The following is a 23,043-nucleotide window of genomic DNA, read 5'->3' on the forward strand; positions in this document are numbered from 1 at the left end:
CTGAGAATACAAAAGTAGAGTTATTTATTTGTTGTTAAACATATTTGAAAAAAAAAATATATATATATTTATTTGTTGTTAAACATGTTTGAAAAAAAATAAATAAATATATGATATTCTAAATAAAATACTAAATATTATATTATTAGAATTATAAAGCATTTTTAAATAGGAGCATTTTAATATGATTTGAAATAAAATGTTAGTTATTATAATATTAAAAATATAAAGTTCAAAATTAAATTAGGGATGCACCGATAACAGATCATTCTTTATATTTGAAAGCCGATAACCGATATATTGGCCGATAAATCTAAATCTATATTTTTATATAATTTTTAAGAGCCTGATAACAAAAACAAAAGTCTCACCATTAAAAGCCATGTCCCAACACACGATTATAATGTTCTCATTATAATATTATGTAGTCTATATGACAGACTTGTGCTTAAACTTAACTGTATTTTCCTTTTTGAAGTGATTTTAATCATATTTCAAGCAATTCAAAACAATCATGGCGGACAGTGAGCATCTGAAGTGTCTCAGCTGAAGGAAATTATCCATTATTTATCGGCTTTAATGTATTGGCCAAATTTTCTTATTGGGCCGATAACAATAACATTAAAAATTAACATATAACAGCCGATAACAATACCGATATAGTGGTCGATTATAATAACATTAAAAATGAACATATTTCAGCCGATAACAATACCGATATAGTGGTCGATTATAATAACATTAAAAATTGATATATTTCAGCCGATACCGATATAGTGGTCGATTATAATAACATAAAAAATTGACATATTTCAGCCGATACCGATATAGTGGTCGATTATAATAACATAAAAAATTGACATATTTCAGCCGATACCGATATAGTGGTCGATTATAATAACATTAAAAATGAACATATTTCAGCCGATACCGATATAGTGGTCGATTATAATAACATTAAAAATTGACATATTTCAGCCGATACCGATATAGTGGTCGATTATAATAACATAAAAAATTGACATATTTCAGCCGATACCGATATAGTGGTCGATTATAATAACATAAAAAATTGACATATATCAGCCGATACCGATATAGTGGTCGATTATAATAACATAAAAAATTGACATATTTCAGCCGATACCGATATAGTGGTCGATTATAATAACATTAAAAATGAACATATTTCAGCCGATACCGATATAGTGGTCGATTATAATAACATTAAAAATTGACATATTTCAGCCGATACTAATACCGATATGATGGTCGATTATAATAACATTAAAAATGAACATATATCAGCCGATACCGATATGGTGGTCGAATATAATAACATTAAAAATTGACATATTTCAGCCGATACTAATACCGATATGATGGTCGATTATAATAACATTAAAAATGAACATATATCAGCCGATACCGATATGGTGGTCGAATATAATAACATTAAAAATTGACATATTTCAGCCGATACTAATACTGATATGATGGTCGAATATAATAACATTAAAAATTGACATATTTCAGCCGATACTAATAACGATATGATGGTCGATTATAATAACATTAAAAATTGACATATTTCAGCCGATACTAATAACGATATGATGGTCGATTATAATAACATTAAAAATGAACATATATCAGCCGATACTAATACTGATATGATGGTCGAATATAATAACATTAAAAATTGACATATTTCAGCCGATACTAATAACGATATGATGGTCGATTATAATAACATTAAAAATTGACATATTTCAGCCGATACTAATACCGATATGATGGTCGATTATAATAACATTAAAAATTGACATATTTCAGTCGATACTAATACCGATATGATGGTCGATTATAATAACATTAAAAATGAACATATATCAGCCGATACCGATATAGTGGTCGAATATAATAACATTAAAAATTGACATATTTCAGCCGATACTAATAACGATATGATGGTCGATTATAATAACATTAAAAATTGACATATTTCAGCCGATACCGATATGGTGGTCGAATATAATAACATTAAAAATTGACATATTTCAGCCGATACTAATACTGATATGATGGTCGATTATAATAACATTAAAAATGAACATATATCAGCCGATACCGATATGGTGGTCGAATATAATAACATTAAAAATTGACATATTTCAGCCGATACTAATAACGATATGATGGTCGATTATAATAACATTAAAAATTGACATATTTCAGCCGATACCGATATGGTGGTCGAATATAATAACATTAAAAATTGACATATTTCAGCCGATACTAATACTGATATGATGGTCGATTATAATAACATTAAAAATGAACATATATCAGCCGATACCGATATGGTGGTCGAATATAATAACATTAAAAATTGACATATTTCAGCCGATACTAATAACGATATGATGGTCGATTATAATAACATTAAAAATTGACATATTTCAGCCGATACTAATACCGATATGATGGTCGATTATAATAACATTAAAAATGAACATATATCAGCCGATACCGATATGATGGTCGAATATAATAACATTAAAAATGAACATATTTCAGCCGATACCGATATAGTGGTCGATTATAATAACATTAAAAATTGACATATTTCAGCCGATACTAATACCGATATGATGGTCGATTATAATAACATTAAAAATTAACATATATCAGCCGATACCGATATGGTGGTCGAATATAATAACATTAAAAATTGACATATTTCAGCCGATACTAATACCGATATGATGGTCGATTATAATAACATTAAAAATGAACATATATCAGCCGATACCGATATGATGGTCGATTATAATAACATTAAAAATGAACATATATCAGCCGATACCGATATGGTGGTCGAATATAATAACATTAAAAATTGACATATTTCAGCCGATACTAATAACGATATGGTGGTCGATTATAATAACATTAAAAATGAACATATATCAGCCGATACCGATATGGTGGTCGAATATAATAACATTAAAAATTGACATATTTCAGCCGATACTAATAACGATATGATGGTCGATTATAATAACATTAAAAATGAACATATATCAGCCGATACCGATATGGTGGTCGAATATAATAACATTAAAAATTGACATATTTCAGCCGATACTAATAACGATATGGTGGTCGATTATAATAACATTAAAAATGAACATATTTTGGCCGATACCGATACGGTGGCTGATATATTGTGCATCCCTTATATAAATAATATGTCATTAAAAATTAAAACATTAATGATTTATCCAAAAAAGTATTATTTCTGTTTAGTATGTAATTAGGATTGGATGATTTCTGAAGGATCATGTGACACTGAAGACTGGAGTAATGATGCTGAAAATTCAGCTTTGATCACAGAAATAAATTACACTTTACTATATATTCACATAGAAAACAGATATTGTAAATTTCAAAAATATTTCACATTTTTTACAGTATTTTTGATCAAATAAATGCAGCGTTGGTGATCAGAAGAGACTCTTTCAGAAACATTAAAAAAGCTTCTGACTGGCTCTGTACATGATCCTCTCTGGAGATTTCATATTGTAACGCTTCCTCTGTGTTGTTCGTGTCAGTTATCAGTCCTGAAGTGCACTGGTTCAGTGTTTCCTCGTCTCTCTCTCTCCGTCAGTCTTTGAGATGCTCTTCATGCAGCCGATCACGACACGAGGTCTCGTACAACATCTCGTCTGTCAGTAAACGCAGAGATGTTGAGACACAAACAAGGGCTGGCCGACACAAGCCAACGCTCAGCGCTATTTTGAAACAATGAGGGTGGAGTGTAGGCTTTAAATTTCACACCACTATTTCAGTCATTCATGAAGCTGAAGCCCTGAGGAGATGAAACACAAAGAGCTTTTATCAAAACACAGATTCCCTCAATCTCACAGCATTTGTGCGAAGTATTTTTATAAATCCAGGGCCGCATCAGAGCCGGTGTAATTGTCAAATGGTAGAAATGGAGATGGATCTGGAATAATTATGAAGAACGTCTCTATTGTGACATTAGTGGAGATCTGGGACACCTGAAGTACTGCGACCGCCCGGATTCAACTGCGGCCGAACATCAGTGTGTGATATATGTGCGGAGCGGCACCATCTGCTCGCTGTCTCATTCAGTCCAGCAACTAGATAACTAGACATGCGAGTGTAACTGAAGGCTGGAATCAGTCTAGTATCACTGCATTCAGGCTGATGGTGTTTGTTCAGGCCTGTTCTGGAGCACAGCGAACACATGTGACCCTGATCAGCCGCTGATTCATTGACCGGGTCAGTTCCTTTACAGCCTCGCTCCTGGATAACTAATGCACTGGTTAATAGCATGTGTTTGTGTCGATGGATCAATGCTAATGTTGTCCAGCGCTGCTCTCCAGAGAGTTAGCAGTAATTGCTAATAGATAATCTTGTAATTTAGATTTTGAAGAATCGCATGGGAAGAATCGATTTGTTCATTTGTGTGTATTGAATGAACTAGTGCTCTGCATCAGGAAACATCTAGTATAGTGATCTGTTAAACCTGACTTTTATTCAGCCGAACCTTGTATGTTTTTCTTGAAATCCGCCTGAAATTTCAATAATATTTCAATACTGAAAATACTGATGTCAGGTAATGGTGACACACAGGAAAACTAATGAAATATTTCAGATTTTTTTAGTAAGGGATTGATTTTGATTTTTTAAAAATGTTTTTATTTTAATTTTACATTTGTATGATTTAATTAATTTTCAGTAGGTGTTTAATTTTCATTGCTTTTATTTTTAAATATTTTTTATTTTAATTTTATGATTTAATACAATTTTATTAAGCATTTTAGTTTTTAGTTTAATTAAATTTTTTATTATTTAATAATTTTCAATAAGTGTTTTATTTTGATTGCTATTGTTTATTTTAATTTTACATTGTTATGATTTCATAAATTTTCAGTAAATGTTTTCAGATGTAATTTTTTTATTATTTTAAATATTTATTTGTGCTGTCAAATCGATTAATCACGATTAATCGCATCTAACATAAGTTTGTGTTTATATAATATGTGTGTGTGTGTGTGCATGTGTGTATATATATATATATATATATGCATAAATATATATATGTACACACACATATTATATAACACACAAACTTTTATGTTAGATGTGATTAATCTCATCGATTTTACATTTTTGTGATTTAATTAATAATTAGCTGTTCATCAACGCATGAACCATCTAAAGACAGATTAATTAGGCTCACTCGTTATCTGGCCATGTGATGGTGTGTATCTAGATATTTAGATAGATTTGCATGGCAAATATTTTTTGAAACAAAGATTAATTTCACCATTTCTTTATCTGAGATGAATAATATATCTGTGCAGATCAGACTCAATGCTTCTCTCTGAACCGCATGAGAAGATCACACACATGTGCAGAGGTTTAGTTCACGCTCTCTGTGTGTGTTGAACCTGTGATTGACCACACACACACACACACACACACACTCAGATCTGCTGTAGATCAGGCTCAGGTCTTTTCTCACACATGATCTCTGGATTGTTGGAATGGTTGACCGGTGGTCGTCTGATCACGGCTGCCGTCTTTGATCTTCTGCTGTCAATTAAGAGCCATTAGTGTAGAGCAGAGCCGGCTTCATTTCAAAGACGCTGCGCTCATTAAAACACCTTGTCAAGTTTTGCCGCTTCGCTCTGTAGCTCTGCAGCAGATTTTCGGAGCTTCTCCTGTGAGCCCAGCGGACTGATTTAGGGGACTCTGGTCTGTCTTAACGCCGGAGCAGATCACGGAGAGCTGTTCAGGGAACACGCCGCGCCTTTTTCCAGCTTTTTCCGAGCGAGAGTTATTACTTCATTTATTGAGCAGGTTTTTGGCCGCTGTGGAGCCGAAAACGCATCAATACCAACATAGATCTGACTCTCTCCAGGGCGTCGGTGTGTTTTTCTCATTTTTGTATCTGTTTCTTGTCTGAATAGTTCCTTGTTGTGGTTCAAAATGTGCAAAAGACATTTGTAAAATCAACATGTCACGTATTGAGTCTAAGGAAGACCTTTATGAAGCACTGATGTGTGTGGGGTTACATCTGAATATTAATCCTGGAGGCTGGAACAGGCCTGTCAGCGTCACAGAGGCTCACCTGAACATCACTGCAGGACTCCAGAGACTCTTAGACTAGAGCTTATATAACTACTGCTTTGATTATGATTTGACTGTTTTAACTTTAGTTAGGGTGTAATGTTGCTGTTTGATCATAAACAACATCTGCAGAGTTACGACACTCAAAGTTCAATACAAAGAGAGATATTTTCTTTTACAGAAATCACTTTTTAAGGCTGGTAGGGACGACAACGAGCTTCTTCCTGGGTTGTGACATCACAATCCCTAAAATTTGCATAAACCCCGCCCCCGAGAACACACAACAAAGGGGGCGGGGCCATGTTGGGCTGCTTTAGAGAAGAGGAAGAGTTGTTTTTGTAAATGCCGTCATTTTACGCCGGACTGCTTCACAAACGAGGGTCAATTCAACACAAAAGATGAACATGACGGCACATGCTAGTGGATGAGTTGAATCAACTCCACAGCAACTACATCAATTTATCCACTAACCATTCAGAAACGTCTAAAAGTTGTAACTTCTTCCTGAGTCTCTCCATCAGTGTCGGTTTGAACAATGTAAGGCTGAACACTTTCCTCATTTTGGCTGCGTGAGATTCTCCAGCTTTGTTGTTGTTGAGCTGTTAAAGCTCCGCCCTCTTTTGCTCATTTGCATTTAAAGGGACACACACAAAAATGGCGTGTTTTTGACAAGCTCTAATAAATGATCTGTGGGGGATTTTGAGCTGAAACTACACAGAAATTGAAAGCTTGTTCATTCTAAAAGCACTGTATTCAAGTCGCTGTGTGTAAGAACTGCATAACTAATGTATTTTTGAATGAATGAATAGATGTAGACACTTTGAGGAGTGTTCTTCTCCTCCACAGGTCTTTTCTTCAGCAGATCCACTGGTTCAACATTAAACTCAACACTGAGATGCTGCTGTAATCCGTTTGTGAGGAACCGTCATGCATTTGGATCAATTTTTAAAAAATGCAGCACATGTCAGGACTTAAAAGACACGAGAGCCCTTCTCAAATATTTAAAACATAAATTTTGTAGCAGTTCTTGTTGCTTTGTTTGGCTTGTGTTTTTCCTTTGGAGAGAATAAAGAGTCTAGAGAAGAGCATCGATCGCAGGACTGGAGAACAGACCGCCGCTTCTTTCATGTAAAGCCAAATGAAGCGTTTGCTCTGGCATCAATTAAAGCAACTGTCTGCCGTGTTTACGATCAGCGCTCAGAAGCCAGAGCACGTGTGAATGTGTGTTTTACTCTGTTTTCTTTGGAAAGGGGAACTGAGATTACTTCCATTCTTTCAGCCGTTAGACGCTGGCTTTAGCTGAGCATTAAAGCGCGTGTCCGTCCGTCAGTGTTTCCTGTTTGCTCTGGCCGTCACCTCAGACACACTGCAGCATTGATGTCCCATCAGCCCCTGTGGCAACAGTTTTCTGTGTCAAAGTTAATAACACGAGCAGCACAGACGTCTGGACTCTGTCAAGATACGCCTCCAGCGCCTTCAGATGAGCTCATTCAGACGCTTCTGGACTGCAAAGGGAAGATGTGCGCAGCCCAAAACTCACTATAAACTCAAATATCATGAGAGATGATGAGTCTCATGAAAGGACACGATTCACACTTGAATCAAAGAAAGACACAAGACACTTACAGTGCATTGTAACATCATTTCCATGAGTTTTTAATCACATTTCATCATGTATATATAAAATGTAAAATATTAAAAAATGTATATTTTAATATTAATTCTAATATATAATTATAAACATTAATATTATTATTTAAAAAACGTTACTTTATTATTTAACATATATATATATCAAAAAATATATTATTATTATTTAAAAAATATATTATTATTTAATATATATAATTTTTATAATAAAATATTAATCTAAAAAATGATGTATTTTTTGTATAATAAAAATGTTATATATATATATAATTATAAATAGAATATATAATTTAATAATACATTATGCTTTAGTAAATTATTCTTTTAGTATTCATTTTTTTAAATAAATTATATGATTTTTTTTCTCAATTCTCCTTATCTTCAATTTCAATTCTTTTACTATTTTCATTTCTGCCAGTTTTTACAAGAGAAAATACTGTAAAACAATAACTTTTTTATTTAAGATCAGTGCAACAAATACAACAATGGCATATTAATTTATTCAAAAAGTTGATCATTTTAGCAATATTTCAGAACACTCTTCAAAATAAAGGTTCTTTATTGGCATCGATGGTTCCATGAAGAACGTTTAACATCCATGAAATCACAAAATGTTCTTTATAGTTGAAAATGGTTCTTTAGATTTTTCAAATGTTCTGGTGGTGAAATTAAGAACCAAAAAACCTGCAAAAACCCCTTTTTGAAGCTTCATTAGAATTTGGGTATGAAAATAACGTCTCAATGATGCAAAAAATTGTAATGGTCCTAAAAACAAGCTCATCGTTTCAAGGGAAATTAACAGACACGTTCTTGACAGGTTTCATGAAATTCACAGTCCTAACAACTGAGTAACTGTGATGGCTTGAGATCTTCTCTGGAGCTCTAAAAAGGGATTTATGTGTATTCTTGTTGATTTGTCATTTGTTCAAGCTGTGCATTTGATCACAACATGCTTTTCATGGGAATTAAAGCCAGTACAGAAACACATTCAGAGATGTCGTGATGTTCTGCACTAACACAACACGTCTAATCTGAACGCGTCAGTGACTTCAGTGCAGAGCGATCGTCATCCTGACAGCGACACGCTCCGAGATCAAGGGAAATCCCTCCACCAAACCATCCGCGTTTCACTTGATGCCAGAAACTGCTACTTATTTGTTCATGAAATGTAGTTGATCATGTAAAATGTGGCATCTCCTTTTCACATCAGGGAGCAGAAAGTGCTGCGTGCTGTCAGAAGAAAAGCACAGACATGAGAGCCGGTGGAGGTGATGACAGATTCCTGCCCGTACGAGGCTCGGATCACCTCACACCTCGCAGTCATTACGCTCCGAGCCTGTGGCGGCCCGAAATAAATTCACTCTTATTTCAATCGCGCTTATTCTTAGCGAGATCCTCCGCTCCTGGGCTTCTGTGTTGCAAAGATAGTTAAAAAAAGGGATTTATTTCCATAAAAACATCACAACACTGAGAAATTTGTTTCTGCCTTCCAGGATGTTGATATTGGCGGCTCAGATTCGCAGAACGTCACGCTGAGAGAGCCGTATTTGAGCTGCTCTCCTGGGCATTAAAGTAAACAGCGTTTGAATCATGTCTTACTTATGAGATGAAAATGAGCGAGAAGAAGGTGCTGCACATTCCTGCTGTCTGTGTCCGAGTCTGTCTGTCTGTCTGATGATTTTTAAGATACGTAATAAAGACAACAATATTCAAGTGCTTCTCTCCTGTATGATTTCATGAGTCTCTTCAGATCTTACTGTACATCATTTATGAGCTTCTACAACTTTTGACCTTCTAACTGAACTCCTTTCCACAAATTGATCATAGAAATAAAAATGAATAACAGATTTCTCTTAGTCTTATTAAGTGCAAACAGCCTATTTTCTGTTTCAAACTTTCACATAGCATCTTTTGGTTATAAAAACATTAAAAATTCAAATCTACATTTTGATTTTTAAAAGTTTATAATAAAAACGTATTATTTTTTTCCCCCAAAATGCAATAAATCCATGACACTTTTTTTTTTTCAAAATGCAATTAATCCATCTATATAAAAGTTATTTTTCATATTGAAAGTAAGTTGATCCACATATATGACGGCCTCTGAACTTTGTCAATACTAATCTTATATACAGGCATTTGACTAAAAGTACATTCAGAGCTGAGAGATGGTTACAACTGCACAGTCCAGCCTAAGATAGTTTTCATATTGGGAGATATTTGCATGCGGGGTTTTGAAATTGCGTTTTTATGTGTGTTCGCGTTTTACTTTCGCTTTCTATTTTGCGATCGTGCGTACTCTGTGAATAGGGAGCTGAGGTACTGAGTGCGAATTCTACAAGACAAGACAGTTATCTCAGTTTCTGTTGCGCAACGAATGCTCTGCCATGCTGTCGTCAGTCTTCTCATCTTACTCTCGTTACTGTTGTTTTGAGGTGGTAATCATCACTGATCTCTGTGTCCTCTCTGCAGATGACTGTCTCCTGGAGAAGTCCTACACGGACTGCGGATACATTCAATACAAAGATGACGACTTCGACTGGGAGCAGGTCAACACCAAACAGAAACCCTCGTCAGACCCCTGGGTCCCGGCAGGTTAGTCAGTCTGCGGCGCTCTTTACGAATCTTTATATCGAGCAGGAACATGCAGCTCTCAGAGGCTGATCCTGGATCAGGAGTGCAGAAGTGCTGGATGTCATGATGAATGACCGGATTCATGATCACCTGTTTCAGTGATGGAGTTTAATGGCATTGGAGGATTCAGTCTCTGGAGCGCTGTGTCTCTTTGATTCATTATTTCAGCATATGATCAGGGTCGCCGTCATCGCGGCAGCTTTGATAAACGCTGATGTGTCGTTGGTCCGACAGACTTATGGAATGGCGGTTTAACAGATTTTAATGGGAAGATGGAAACGCCACTGATCTGTGGTGCAGAAACGGACACCAGTGTTATTTCAGAAGAAATACTATAATAGTCTTTATTATTTATATCTATAAAGTTTGTGTGTTTAAAAACCTCACAACATTTCTTCTTTTTGGCATGAAGGTTCTGGAAAATTGAGTCAAGAGCCCTACTCTCTAACAAATGCTGGGTTAAAAATATCCCAAGTTGGGTTGAAAATGGACAAACCCAGTGATTGGGTTGTTTTAACCCAGTGGTTGGGTTAAATATTTGCCCATCCTGCTGGGTAGTTTATTTAACTCAACTATTGTTTAAAAATGACTGTATTTCTTGTTTAAAATGAACCCAAAATATTTTGGAAATGAAAAATCAGACGCATAATTACATTAACATTTATTAATAAGCAGTTTAATAAATGTTTATTGTTTAATTATTTAAGTTTAATGTAAGTTTATGAAACATACTAATAAATGTTCATTTCCAAAATATTTTGGGTTTATTTTAAGCGAGCAATACAGTAATTTTTAAACAATAGTTGAGTTAAATAAACTACCCAGCAGGTTGGGCAAATATTTAACCCAACCACTGGGTTAAAACAACCCAATCACTGGGTTAAAACAACCCCTTTCGTAGGGTTAAAACAACCCATTCGTTGGGTTAAAACAACCCATTCATTGGGTTAAAACAACCCATTCGCTGAGTTAAGACAACCCCTTTCGTAGGGTTAAGACAACCCATTTGCTGGGTTAAAACAACCCCTTTCGTTGGGTTAAAACAACCCCTTTCGTAGGGTTAAGACAACCCATTCGCTGGGTTAAAACAACCCATTCGCTGGGTTAAAACAACCCCTTTTGTTGGGTTAAAACAACCCAATTAATGTGTTAAAACAACCCCATTCGTTGGGTTAAAACAACCCCTTTCGTTGGGTTAAAGCAACCCAATTGCTGGGTTAAAACAAACTATTTGCTGGGTTAAAACAACCCAATCACTGGGTTAAAACAACCCATTCGCTGGGTCCATTTTTAACCCAACTTGGGTTGATTTTAACACAGAATATTTTAGAATGTAGCATTTTGTATAGAAACTGAACCAACTGAACCTTCTTTTCTAGTAATGCACATAGATTTATATACATGACTCAGTGAAGCCAAACCGTTTAACATCCACTAGTGGACTGCAGTTTCAGATGCACTCTTATAATCATTATTAAGACACACAGTACACTTGCTCACGTGACGCTGGTAAACAAGGCTCTTTGTCTCACCCTAATACATTTTTTTTCCATTACAAGCAGCGTCCGTGGCGTTTGCTCTTAAATCCTATGCCTAACCGTGCCGATCGGCCGGCGTCTCCGTGGCAGGATCAGGATTAATTGTGAGGACGTGGCTAATTTCACCTCGCCCGCGCCGGAGCGCAAGAACGAAGCAGCGGCGTTTACTCTCGCAGCGCAGGTGATTTATGCCGTCGCAGCAGGAGGGAGACGCGAGGCCGGACGCGGGGCAGGCGACCTACACGTACACAGAAACGCAGACACATTTGCATGTGAATGTGATATTGTTTTGTGAGCGCGGCTCCTGCTGGGTGGAAGCTGTTTCTTGCTGATTGCCTGAATTGAGGGCAATTAGTCAAGCTGCCGGCCGTCCTTCTGTTTCCCTCGTACAGCCATTTACGCCCAGAAACATCAAACCCGTGAACGGCGAGATGTTTTCTTCGTTCTGGCGGTTCGGTGAGCGTGACGGTCCTCACAGGTGCCCACGCTGAACACCTACACCACCAAAAGTGGCTATGGGTGGCAATCAATATGTGAAGCTCATATAACCGTGACAGTCAGTCTGCAATAGTTCACCCTCCACACTGTATGACAGCTCTTATCTATTTAATTCTATTCCACTTTCAGGGAGGTCAAGGCAGCTGGGATATATTGGTCTTTTTCATTCGGACGGTGCCGCTCGAGACTGAACGCCCTGCTAGACACGCTTTGAGTCAGAATAGATGGCAGCAGGTATGAATCTCGAATGTGCTGCGACTTTCTCTCGGTTCTCATTAGCGTCTTGATAATAGCATTACCCTCCCGGCCACATTAGAGATCAAGGTGCCGCTCTGAAATGTGGAGCGAGAACATGAGAGAAACTGTGTCACACGCTGCCCTGCTTCTGTGGGACTGAGAAAGGTGAATCTCGTGACTTCTGTCGGGAATGTCTGGGAATATTTTTCATCCAAAAAAAAAAAAAAAAAAGGGGGAAAGTTAGAAAATCTATTCTTATCATTTTAAGAAACATTAAATAAATAAATAAATTTCATTATGAGGCTAGTATTTTTTTTTGTATAATCTATCATTTTTTTAAGGTTACCGAAGAATTAAAGAATGAAAAAATATCTGTGCATAGAGAAGCATGAGCTTGGTCTGCATTAGTGTAGGTCATGTTCCTGAGATATTCCTACAGAAGTCGCTGTGGTCGTGTTCTGATGAGGTGACGCTCACATACGCTCGTGTCGACAGGATTCACCATTCACCATCAGGTCACCATTCGCTGGGTTAAAACATCCCATTCGCTGGATTAAAACAACCCATTCGCTGGGTTAAAACAACCTAATCGCTGGGTTAAAACAACCCAATCGCTGGATTAAAACAACCCATTCGCTGGGTTAAAACAACCTAATCGCTGGGTTAAAACAACCCAATCGTTGGATTAAAACAACCCATTCACTGGGTTAAAACATCCCAAACACTGGGTTAAAACAGCCCATTCTCTGGGTTAAAACAACCTAATCGCTGGGTTAAAACAACCCAATCGCTGGATTAAAACAACCCATTCGCTGGGTTAAAACAACCTAATCGCTGGGTTAAAACAACCCAATCGCTGGATTAAAACAACCCATTCGCTGGGTTAAAACATCCCAAACACTGGGTTAAAACAGCCCATTCTCTGGGTTAAAACAACCCAATCGCTGGGTTAAAACAACCCAATCGCTGGATTAAAACAACCCATTCGCTGGGTTAAAACATCCCAAACACTGGGTTAAAACAGCCCATTCTCTGGGTTAAAACAACCTAATCGCTGGGTTAAAACAACCCAATCGCTGGATTAAAACAACCCATTCGCTGGGTTAAAACATCCCAAACACTGGGTTAAAACATCCCAATCGCTGGGTTAAAACATCCCAAACACTGGGTTAAAACATCCCAATCGCTGGGTTAAAACATCCCAAACACTGGGTTAAAACATCCCAATCGCTGGGTTAAAACAACCCAATCGCTGGGTTAAAACATCCCAATCGCTGGGTTAAAACAACCCAATCGCTGGGTTAAAACATCCCATTCGCTGGGTTAAAACATCCCAATCGCTGGGTTAAAACAACCCAATCGCTGGGTTAAAACATCCCAATCGCTGGGTTAAAACATCCCAATCGCTGGGTTAAAACATCCCAATCGCTGGGTTAAAACATCCCAATCGCTGAGTTAAAACATCCCAATCGCTGGGTTAAAACAACCCAATCGCTGGGTTAAAACAACCCAATCGCTGGGTTAAAACAACCCAATCGCTGGGTTAAAACATCCCATTCACTGGGCTAAAACATCCCAAACACTGGGTTAAAACATCCCATTCGCTGGGTTAAAACAACCCAATCGCTGGGTTAAAACATCCCAATCGCTGGATTAAAACATCCCATTCGCTGGGTTAAAACAACCCAATCGCTGGGTTAAAACATCCCATTCGCTGGGTTAAAACATCCCATTCGCTGGGTTAAAACATCCCATTCGCTGGGTTAAAATATCCCAATCGCTGGGTTAAAACATCCCAATCGCTGGGTTAAAACATCCCAATCGCTGAGTTAAAACATCCCAATCGCTGGGTTAAAACAACCCAATCGCTGGGTTAAAACATCCCATTCGCTGGGTTAAAACATCCCAATCGCTGGGTTAAAACATCCCATTCGCTGGGTTAAAATATCCCAATCGCTGGGTTAAAACATCCCAATCGCTGAGTTAAAACATCCCAATCGCTGAGTTAAAACATCCCAATCGCTGGGTTAAAACAACCCAATCGCTGGGTTAAAACATCCCATTCGCTGGGTTAAAACATCCCAATCGCTGGGTTAAAACAACCCAATCGCTGGGTTAAAACATCCCATTCGCTGGGTTAAAACATCCCAATCGCTGGGTTAAAACATCCCATTCGCTGGGTTAAAATATCCCAATCGCTGGGTTAAAACATCCCAATCGCTGGGTTAAAACATCCCATTCGCTGGGTTAAAACATCCCAATCACTGGGTTAAAATATCCCAATCGCTGGGTTAAAACATCCCAATCGCTGGGTTAAAACAACCCAATCGCTGGGTTAAAACATCCCATTCGCTGGGTCAAAACAACCCAATCGCTGGGTTAAAACATCCCATTCGCTGGGTCAAAACAACCCAATCACTGGGTTAAAACAACCCAATCGCTGGGTTAAAACATCCCATTCGCTGGGTCAAAACAACCCAATCGCTGGGTTAAAACAGGATCAGATGTCTCCTCTCTCTGAGACATGCAAACGTTCCCTCAGCTCTGCTAACAGGTGCTTCGCTCCATCCGTCTGCTGGAACACACACACTTCTGCCGGGGGTCGGAGGAGAGTTTAGCTCCATTAATCTTGTGATTTCACACGCTCACCTCAGATATCTGGTTCGGTTTGACTCTTCTGCACCTTCAGACCGACTCAAAGTTTCTGTGTGTGACATTCAGATTCACACTGATCTGTTGTTCAGTATCTGTTGTGAAACAGGATGATCTTTATGGTAATTCTGACCTCTGACCTCTCGCTCTATTACTGCTGTTCGTGTTGTTTTGATGATTCTGTGATTTAAAGTATCAAGAGAAACGGACTCAATGCTGGACGTTTGAATCAGGCCTGGAGGATTCGTCTGAGTTTCAGCTTTTATTTGCAGGAATCTCAGTCTAATGTAATTCTCCTGGTCATGTGGTTCAGTGCAGCCCTCGCTCCTGGACGTCACCCAACTGAATTATTCCCACTAGTGTTCTGACGTCTGATTGGCTGTTCAGTAGCACACCCACCGTCTCATATACTGTATGATTATTATAAATAACCTCATCCAGCTGAACACTGCCAGAGAGAGAGAGAGTCTGTTGTGTTTCAGCAGTTTCTTCAGAATGACTGTCAATAACCTCAATCCTGAGAAAAACCGCTGCCGTTCTTTCCACTTCACTGCGCTTGAGTTTTGATTTCTGCTGTCTGATGCACTAAAAGTGTGTTTCAATAAAAAGAACGTGCTGACTTACGTCAAAGCCAAACATGGTGTTATGGTTGTACAGGACAAATATGGAATTATTAAATACAGTTGTTGTTTCTTTTTACTACAAACCTGTAATAGTTGTTTATAATTAAGAGACATTTTAACTGTTCCAAACGTTTGCTTCCTACAGTTTTCTCTGAAAATGGAAAATTTAAGAGTTTAGCCAGAATGTGTACTCAATATAATATTTTTTCATGTAATATATACTCCTATATATACATATATAAATATAATATATATATATATATATATATATATATATATATATATATATATATATATATGTGTGTGTGTGTGTGTGTGTGTGTGTTAATTAATATTTTAATAATGTTTAATATTATATGTTATTATATCAAATATTTTTATATAATAATTATTTCTTATAATAATAAAATTTTATACAAATGTAAAATCTATTTATTTTATAAATATATAAATTTATATATTATTATTTTCTAGGAAAATGAAAAATTAACCAGAAAAGATAGCAATACTACATGAAAGTGAATTATAGAATTATTTTTGCTGGACAAAATGTACTATAATAATGTTACTTTTGTTATTTTACTTTTATAATATGACATAATATAGTTTTCATGTAATAAATTTTATATATATATATATGTGCGTGTATATATATATATATATATATATATATATATATATATATATATATATATATATATATAGTTAAATATAATAAAAAACATTTTTTATATAATAATTATTTCTATACACATGTAAATTGTATAAACAATCATATATTATTATTATTATTTTCTGGGAAAATGAAAAATTTGAGTTTAACCAATATAGATTAACCAATACCTACATGAAAGTGAATTGTAGAATTATTTTTACATAACAAAATTTAATTTAATATTAAAGCTACTATTTATATTTTTATTATTATTTCATATATATATATATATATATATATATATATATATATATATATATATATATATATATATATATATATATATATATATATATATATAATGGTAGTTATTATTATTGTAAATACAATAATATATTGTTTATATAATTTATAATTATTTCATACATTAAATAACTTTTTATACACATATATTCTAAATGTATTGTTGTTATTGTAGTTTTTGTGTAATGTGATGAACCCGCTGTAGACTCTCATGTTTGCAGCAGAGAGACGTTCACAGCAACAGGTTGTTGACATCAATGCAGATATATTAAAAACTAATGGTCCGCTTTAGATTCATGTAGAGACGCGAGCAGGTCCATTCGTCACACTCAGACTCAAACTGACCCGGACACACGGTGCATCTGTGAATATGAGCGCCGGACGCCCGCGGGGATCTCTGATACCTGCAATAAAGGCGCTAACCCTCCGTGGGCAGTTCAGAGCACACGCGCCCCGCCGGTTCATGCGCTTATTAATATTTCAAATACACAGCGTTATCAGGGCAAACACAGCTGGTCCCAAATAAATAAAGCCCACGATACAGTTCATCAGTCTGACACGCCGGCGCTTTCATGTGTCTCGCGTGATAACAACGCCTCATAGTGACGCTCCGTCACGCCGACCTTTACAGCCGCCGGCCGCCGAGCGTCTGAAACCAGCTCTGACTGACACGTGTTTAAATAGACGATAACCATCCGCTGTCGTCCAGTTGTGTGCGTCTGTCAACACTCTGATCCAGACGTGAATTCATAGAGCCAGAGAAATCCTAGAACGCCGTACCGTAGTATTCATAGAAACAAGACACACTTTCACTGCTTCATCTGGAGCATCAGCATGAGGTTCACTCACACACACACACTCACACACACACACACACACACACACACACACACACTTTCGGCGGTGGACAGGGGTCAGCATGGCTGGTCTGCAGCTCCATATGCAACAAACTGTGTATTCTGACACCTTTCCGTCAGAACCAGCTTAACTTTCATTAACTTCACGTGCATCAATGAACCCATGATCCGGTTCACCACTGGAGCACTCCTGACCACTGCAGACCGGGAACACCTCACAAGAGCTGCAGTTCTGGAGATGCTCTGACCCATCACGATTCGGCCCTCGTCAAACTCGCTCAAATCCTTACGCTTGCCCGTTTTCAACATCAACTTTGAGGACAAAATGAATCTCATATGTGTGATTTTCCGCTGTTCTCGCTTCAGTTCCAGTGCTTTCAGTACATTATTTAACCCGAGCATCCAGAGCGTTTGCATTGTCAACTTTCCTTTAAGTGACCTTGACCGTCTGATAAATTAAATATGGAATATTGAGCTAATGTGATCAAACAGGCTTAACTCTGACGAATGCTGTTTATGCCCCGTGATAGCGTCTTATTTGGATTATATTATCCCATCAATCCTGAGGGCACCGTCTCCAAACACCGGATCATTCGCACAACATTAAAAAGCTATTTGCGGTGCGTGTCGCCGGATGCCGGGAGCGCGCTGGTAATTTCCCGTGTCAGGGCGTGTTATCAGCGGGCCACATGACTGCGTGAGCCCGTATCTGTCTGTCAGGAGACGTGTGGATTAGCGGCCGCGGGGACAGACGCTTGATTACTGAAGCACCTATCAGTGAGAGCGCCGCTAATTAAAACCCCTCCCACTGACAACACTCGCACCGGGACGCCGTAACCGCGGGTACTGTCACAGTAGAGGAACGCGTGTGTTGATCTGACCGGGCCTGTGGGTCAGCAGAATCACACGAACTCTCACACAAGCACTCCATCTCTGACTTTTGTTTTTTCCTGCTTTGTTTGCTCTTAAAATAAATGCATGCATGGGCTTTTAGATTTTAGAAGCATTTTATGACTTCACTTGGAAAATAATGCATGAGTCTGAGACTGTTTTTTGTCACATGAAATATTTACTTAAGAGAATTTAACTTGGGTAACACTTTAGGGTTCAATTCTCACTATGAACTAGTTGCTTATTTTCATGCATGTTACTAGGATATTGGCTGTTTATTAGTACTTATAAAGCACATATTAGTGCCTTATACTGCATGAACATATTCTACATCCCATAATCCTACCCAATACTTAAACTTAACAACTACCTCACTAACTATTAGAAAACAGTAATTAGGAGTTTGAGGCAAAAGTCAGCGTTAATAGTGAGAATTGGACCCTAAACTGAAGTGTGACTTAAAGTTAATATTTAAATTATTTAACAACATTTTAAAATGTAAAAATTTTAATTATTTATGCCATTTTCCGAAAAAAATACTTTTTTTGAACTCCTCCTAGGTCGTTGTTACATGTTGTGTTTCGGTGCAGCGCCACCAACTGGTCCAGAGATACGAAAAATGGCTATCTTTGCTTATAAATTCTGAACGGTTTGTTCAGAAAGCATAAATGTGTTCTCATTAGATTCGGGGCGTCATGCTGAGTCCAATTATATTCAGTTTTCCCACATCGACCATTTTGGGAGTTGGCCATTTTGAATTTTGAGTAAAATAACGCTTGAACGAATCATTTCGAAACTCGGTATGCGTCATCGACACGATGCTCTGAAGGAGACTGAGAAGTTACAGACCAGCGCCACCTAATGGCGTTGGCTTATTTTAACAGGATTTTCATCTCCTTGGATTCCTGAATCCTTGCCGTGTCCAACGACACCAAACATGCTAGGTTTTGCCTTATGGTTAATGCAACGTTGTGATTCAGCGCTTAAACAACATTCACGAATATCTTAGAAACTGTTAGTCCGATCGAGACGAAACTACTGTAGGAAAATCAGAAACATGCCAAATGTCTGCAATCAAAGTCGGATGGGAGTAATTTTTTATGTGTTCATAGATATAAACGTTTATAACGAAATTAGATATTTTCACCAATTTTGACATGGGCACACAAAAGCATGACTGAATAGCAATTAATATATTTTTATCTTCATTTTATAGTAATATTAAACTCTAATTATAAAAAACATTGCTTACATTTGTTAATTACAATTGTACTGTAAAATAATAATAAAAATATATTTATGCCTTTCGAGCATTCAAACTCTCAAGCTTTAGCCGTTTTAAACCCTAGAACAATGCTGTAAACTATGCAAAAGTGTAAGTAAATTAAACTTGCTCATCAGTGACGGTTTTGTTCTCCAGAAGAACTCGTGATGAGAAGAGCTTCACAGAAGCATTAGAGACTCTTTATTGTGAAGCACAGAGATTTCCAGACTGGCACTGAACTCTTGCCTGTTTCCAGATGTCTCCATGGCGATCGGGCCGAGTGGGCGGGGCCGGGTGTACGGGACACACCCCTCTGGTTTTGCCCAGATGTTTCCACTGGCTGACAGACAGACAGTTGAAAACACAAAGTAAACTCGCTCTCCTGCATCACTGGAATGATCAGACCTGCTTTATCTCCGCAGGACGTTGGGAGGAATATGGCCGAATTGAATTAGATGCTGCTTCCACGTGATCCCGGCTAAATGTGTCTGATTTTGGGCTTTGCGCGTCTCGTCGGATGGAGCCCAGCGGCAGGCTGTTCAATTTCCCCGGCCGCCCGGCTCTGGAGAATTATGGCCGGCGGTAACGCTCTCGACACGAGTGTAATGAAACTCCCGCTCGAGCTGCTGCGGCGCTATTTCATCCCGCTCACCCTGTTCACCGCCGTATTAATTAAATATCCATTTATGGCGCTGTATCAATTTATGGCTCGTATCTGCTCCGCGAACCAGACCTCGCAGTACCTACAAACAGGCTTCTGACTCACATTATGTCTTTATGGTGCTCAGCTTGAGATGCTATTTGCTGGGATTGATTAGAACAGAATGAAGCTGAAGGAGCGCGGAGCCGCGCGGGGCAGCGGTGCATGCTGGGACGACCTGCTTTCCTGTTGGAGAGGTGATTTGTTGCGGGGTCACGCAGCTTCTAAATCGTCAGCTGTCAGAGGGACTCGTGTTCCTGCGCTGGGTTATAAAACACGACAAACCACAGACACTGCAAATCACACTCCACACTCACTTTCTTCACACATGTTCAGAGCTGATCCACTTCAGATCCATCCCAACATGCATTTACATGGGATTAAAAGAGGTGATGGCATTCTGGGATTCTGAGTTCTTTCACACCATATCAGTTATATATGATCATATGAATTAATTAATTTACTATTGTTATTAAACAATTAACAACAATGATGATGATGAAAAGAATAAAAATGTATATTATTAACATTTAAATATATTTAATATATAAATATTATTATAAATATATAAATATTATTATAAATAATTAATATTATTATTAATTAAATATGTTATTTGTATAAACGTATATATATATAATACTTAAATATTATTAATCATATATATACAGAGAGAGAGTATTATTATTATTATTAATATTTAAATAATTAACTTTATTATTATTAACACTAATTAATATGATTATTTATTAAATATTTCATTTTATATAAAGTTTATATGTATATGTTAATTATATGTATATATGTATAATATTATTAATCATATATAGAGAAAGAGAGTATTATTATTATTATTATTATTATTACACAAATAACGTCGATGATAATAATAATTGTTTATATATTTAATTATTATTAATATTAATAATAATAATTGTTATTATTAATTAAATATATATAAACTTTCATTAAAAATAAAATATTTAAATAATATATATTTATTTATTTATTTGTAAATAATTTATTATTGTTATTAAACAATTACCAACAACAATGATGATGATGATGATAATAAAAAGAACACAAATTTATATTATTAACATTTAAATATTTAATATATTAATATTATTATAAATAATTAATATTATTATTAATTAAATATTTTATTTGTATAAAAGTATATATATATATATATATATATATAATACTTAAATATTATTAATCATATATATACAGAGAGACAGTATTATTATTATTATTATTATTATTATTATTATTACTATTATTATTACACAATTAACAATAATGATGATAATAATAATGATTATTATTATTATTAATATTTAAATATTTAATATATTATTGGTATTGTTAGTATTACTAGTATTATTATTAATTAAATATTTTATGTATATATATATATATATATATATATATATATATAATACTTAAATAATATTAATATACATATATACAGTGATATTAAACAACAATAATGATGATAAGGATAATAAAATAATAATTAATTTTATTATTATTATTAACATTTAAATATTTAATATATTATTATTAACAATAATTAATATGATTATTTATTCAATATTTTATTTTATATGAAGTTTATATATGTTAGTTATATGTATATGTATAATATTATTAATCATATATAGAGAAAGAGAGTATTATTATTATTATTATTACACAAATATCATTGATGATATTAATAATTGTTTATATATTTAATTATTAATAATAACAATTGTTATTATTAATAATTAAATATATATATATATATAACCTTTTATTTAAAATCAAATATTTAAATAATATATATGTATTTATTTATTTGTAATTAATTTATTATTGTTATTATTATTATTATTATTATTACACAATTAAAAATGATGATGATAATAATTATTATTTTATTTTTTATCAATAATATGTAATTTTTTTATATAAATGTATATATAAAAAGTAATTTTATATATATATATATATATATATATATATATATATATATATATATATATATATATATATATATATATATATACATATATATATATATATATGAATTTAATGAATTTAATCAAGTTAAAGAAGACAACATCAGGTCCCGCCCTACACGTCTTCTCAGTGAATCTTCTTTGTTGATTCAGGTGTGTTTGTGTGTGTGTGTGTGTGTGTGTGTGTGTGTGTGTGTGTGTGTGTGTGTGTGTGTGTGTGTGTGTGTGTGTGTGTGTGTGTGTGTGTGTGTGTGTGTGTGTGTGTGTGTGTGTGTGTGTGTGTGTGTGTGTGTGTGTGTGTGTGTGTGTGTGTGTGTGTGTGTGTGTGTGTGTGTGTTGAACATCATCTTGTCTCTCTCAGTGA

At 35.7% G+C, this 23,043-nt stretch overlaps 1 protein-coding gene across 11 annotated transcripts in view; it reads left to right on the forward strand.

Moving 5' to 3' along the window:
* Window positions 1-23,043, forward strand: part of ptprma (protein tyrosine phosphatase receptor type Ma) — a 188,444-nt gene that overhangs the window by 34,258 nt on the left and 131,143 nt on the right. For all 11 annotated transcript variants that reach the window (XM_067377872.1, XM_067377874.1, XM_067377878.1 and 8 more), the window contains exon 2: window positions 10,291-10,413. In XM_067377872.1, the coding sequence (XP_067233973.1) occupies window positions 10,291-10,413 (123 nt within the window). The remainder of the gene's footprint in view (window positions 1-10,290; window positions 10,414-23,043) is intronic.

This window comes from Chanodichthys erythropterus, chromosome 23 (assembly GCF_024489055.1).
Source record: "Chanodichthys erythropterus isolate Z2021 chromosome 23, ASM2448905v1, whole genome shotgun sequence".
In the NCBI taxonomy this organism is placed as follows: Eukaryota; Metazoa; Chordata; class Actinopteri; order Cypriniformes; family Xenocyprididae; genus Chanodichthys; species Chanodichthys erythropterus.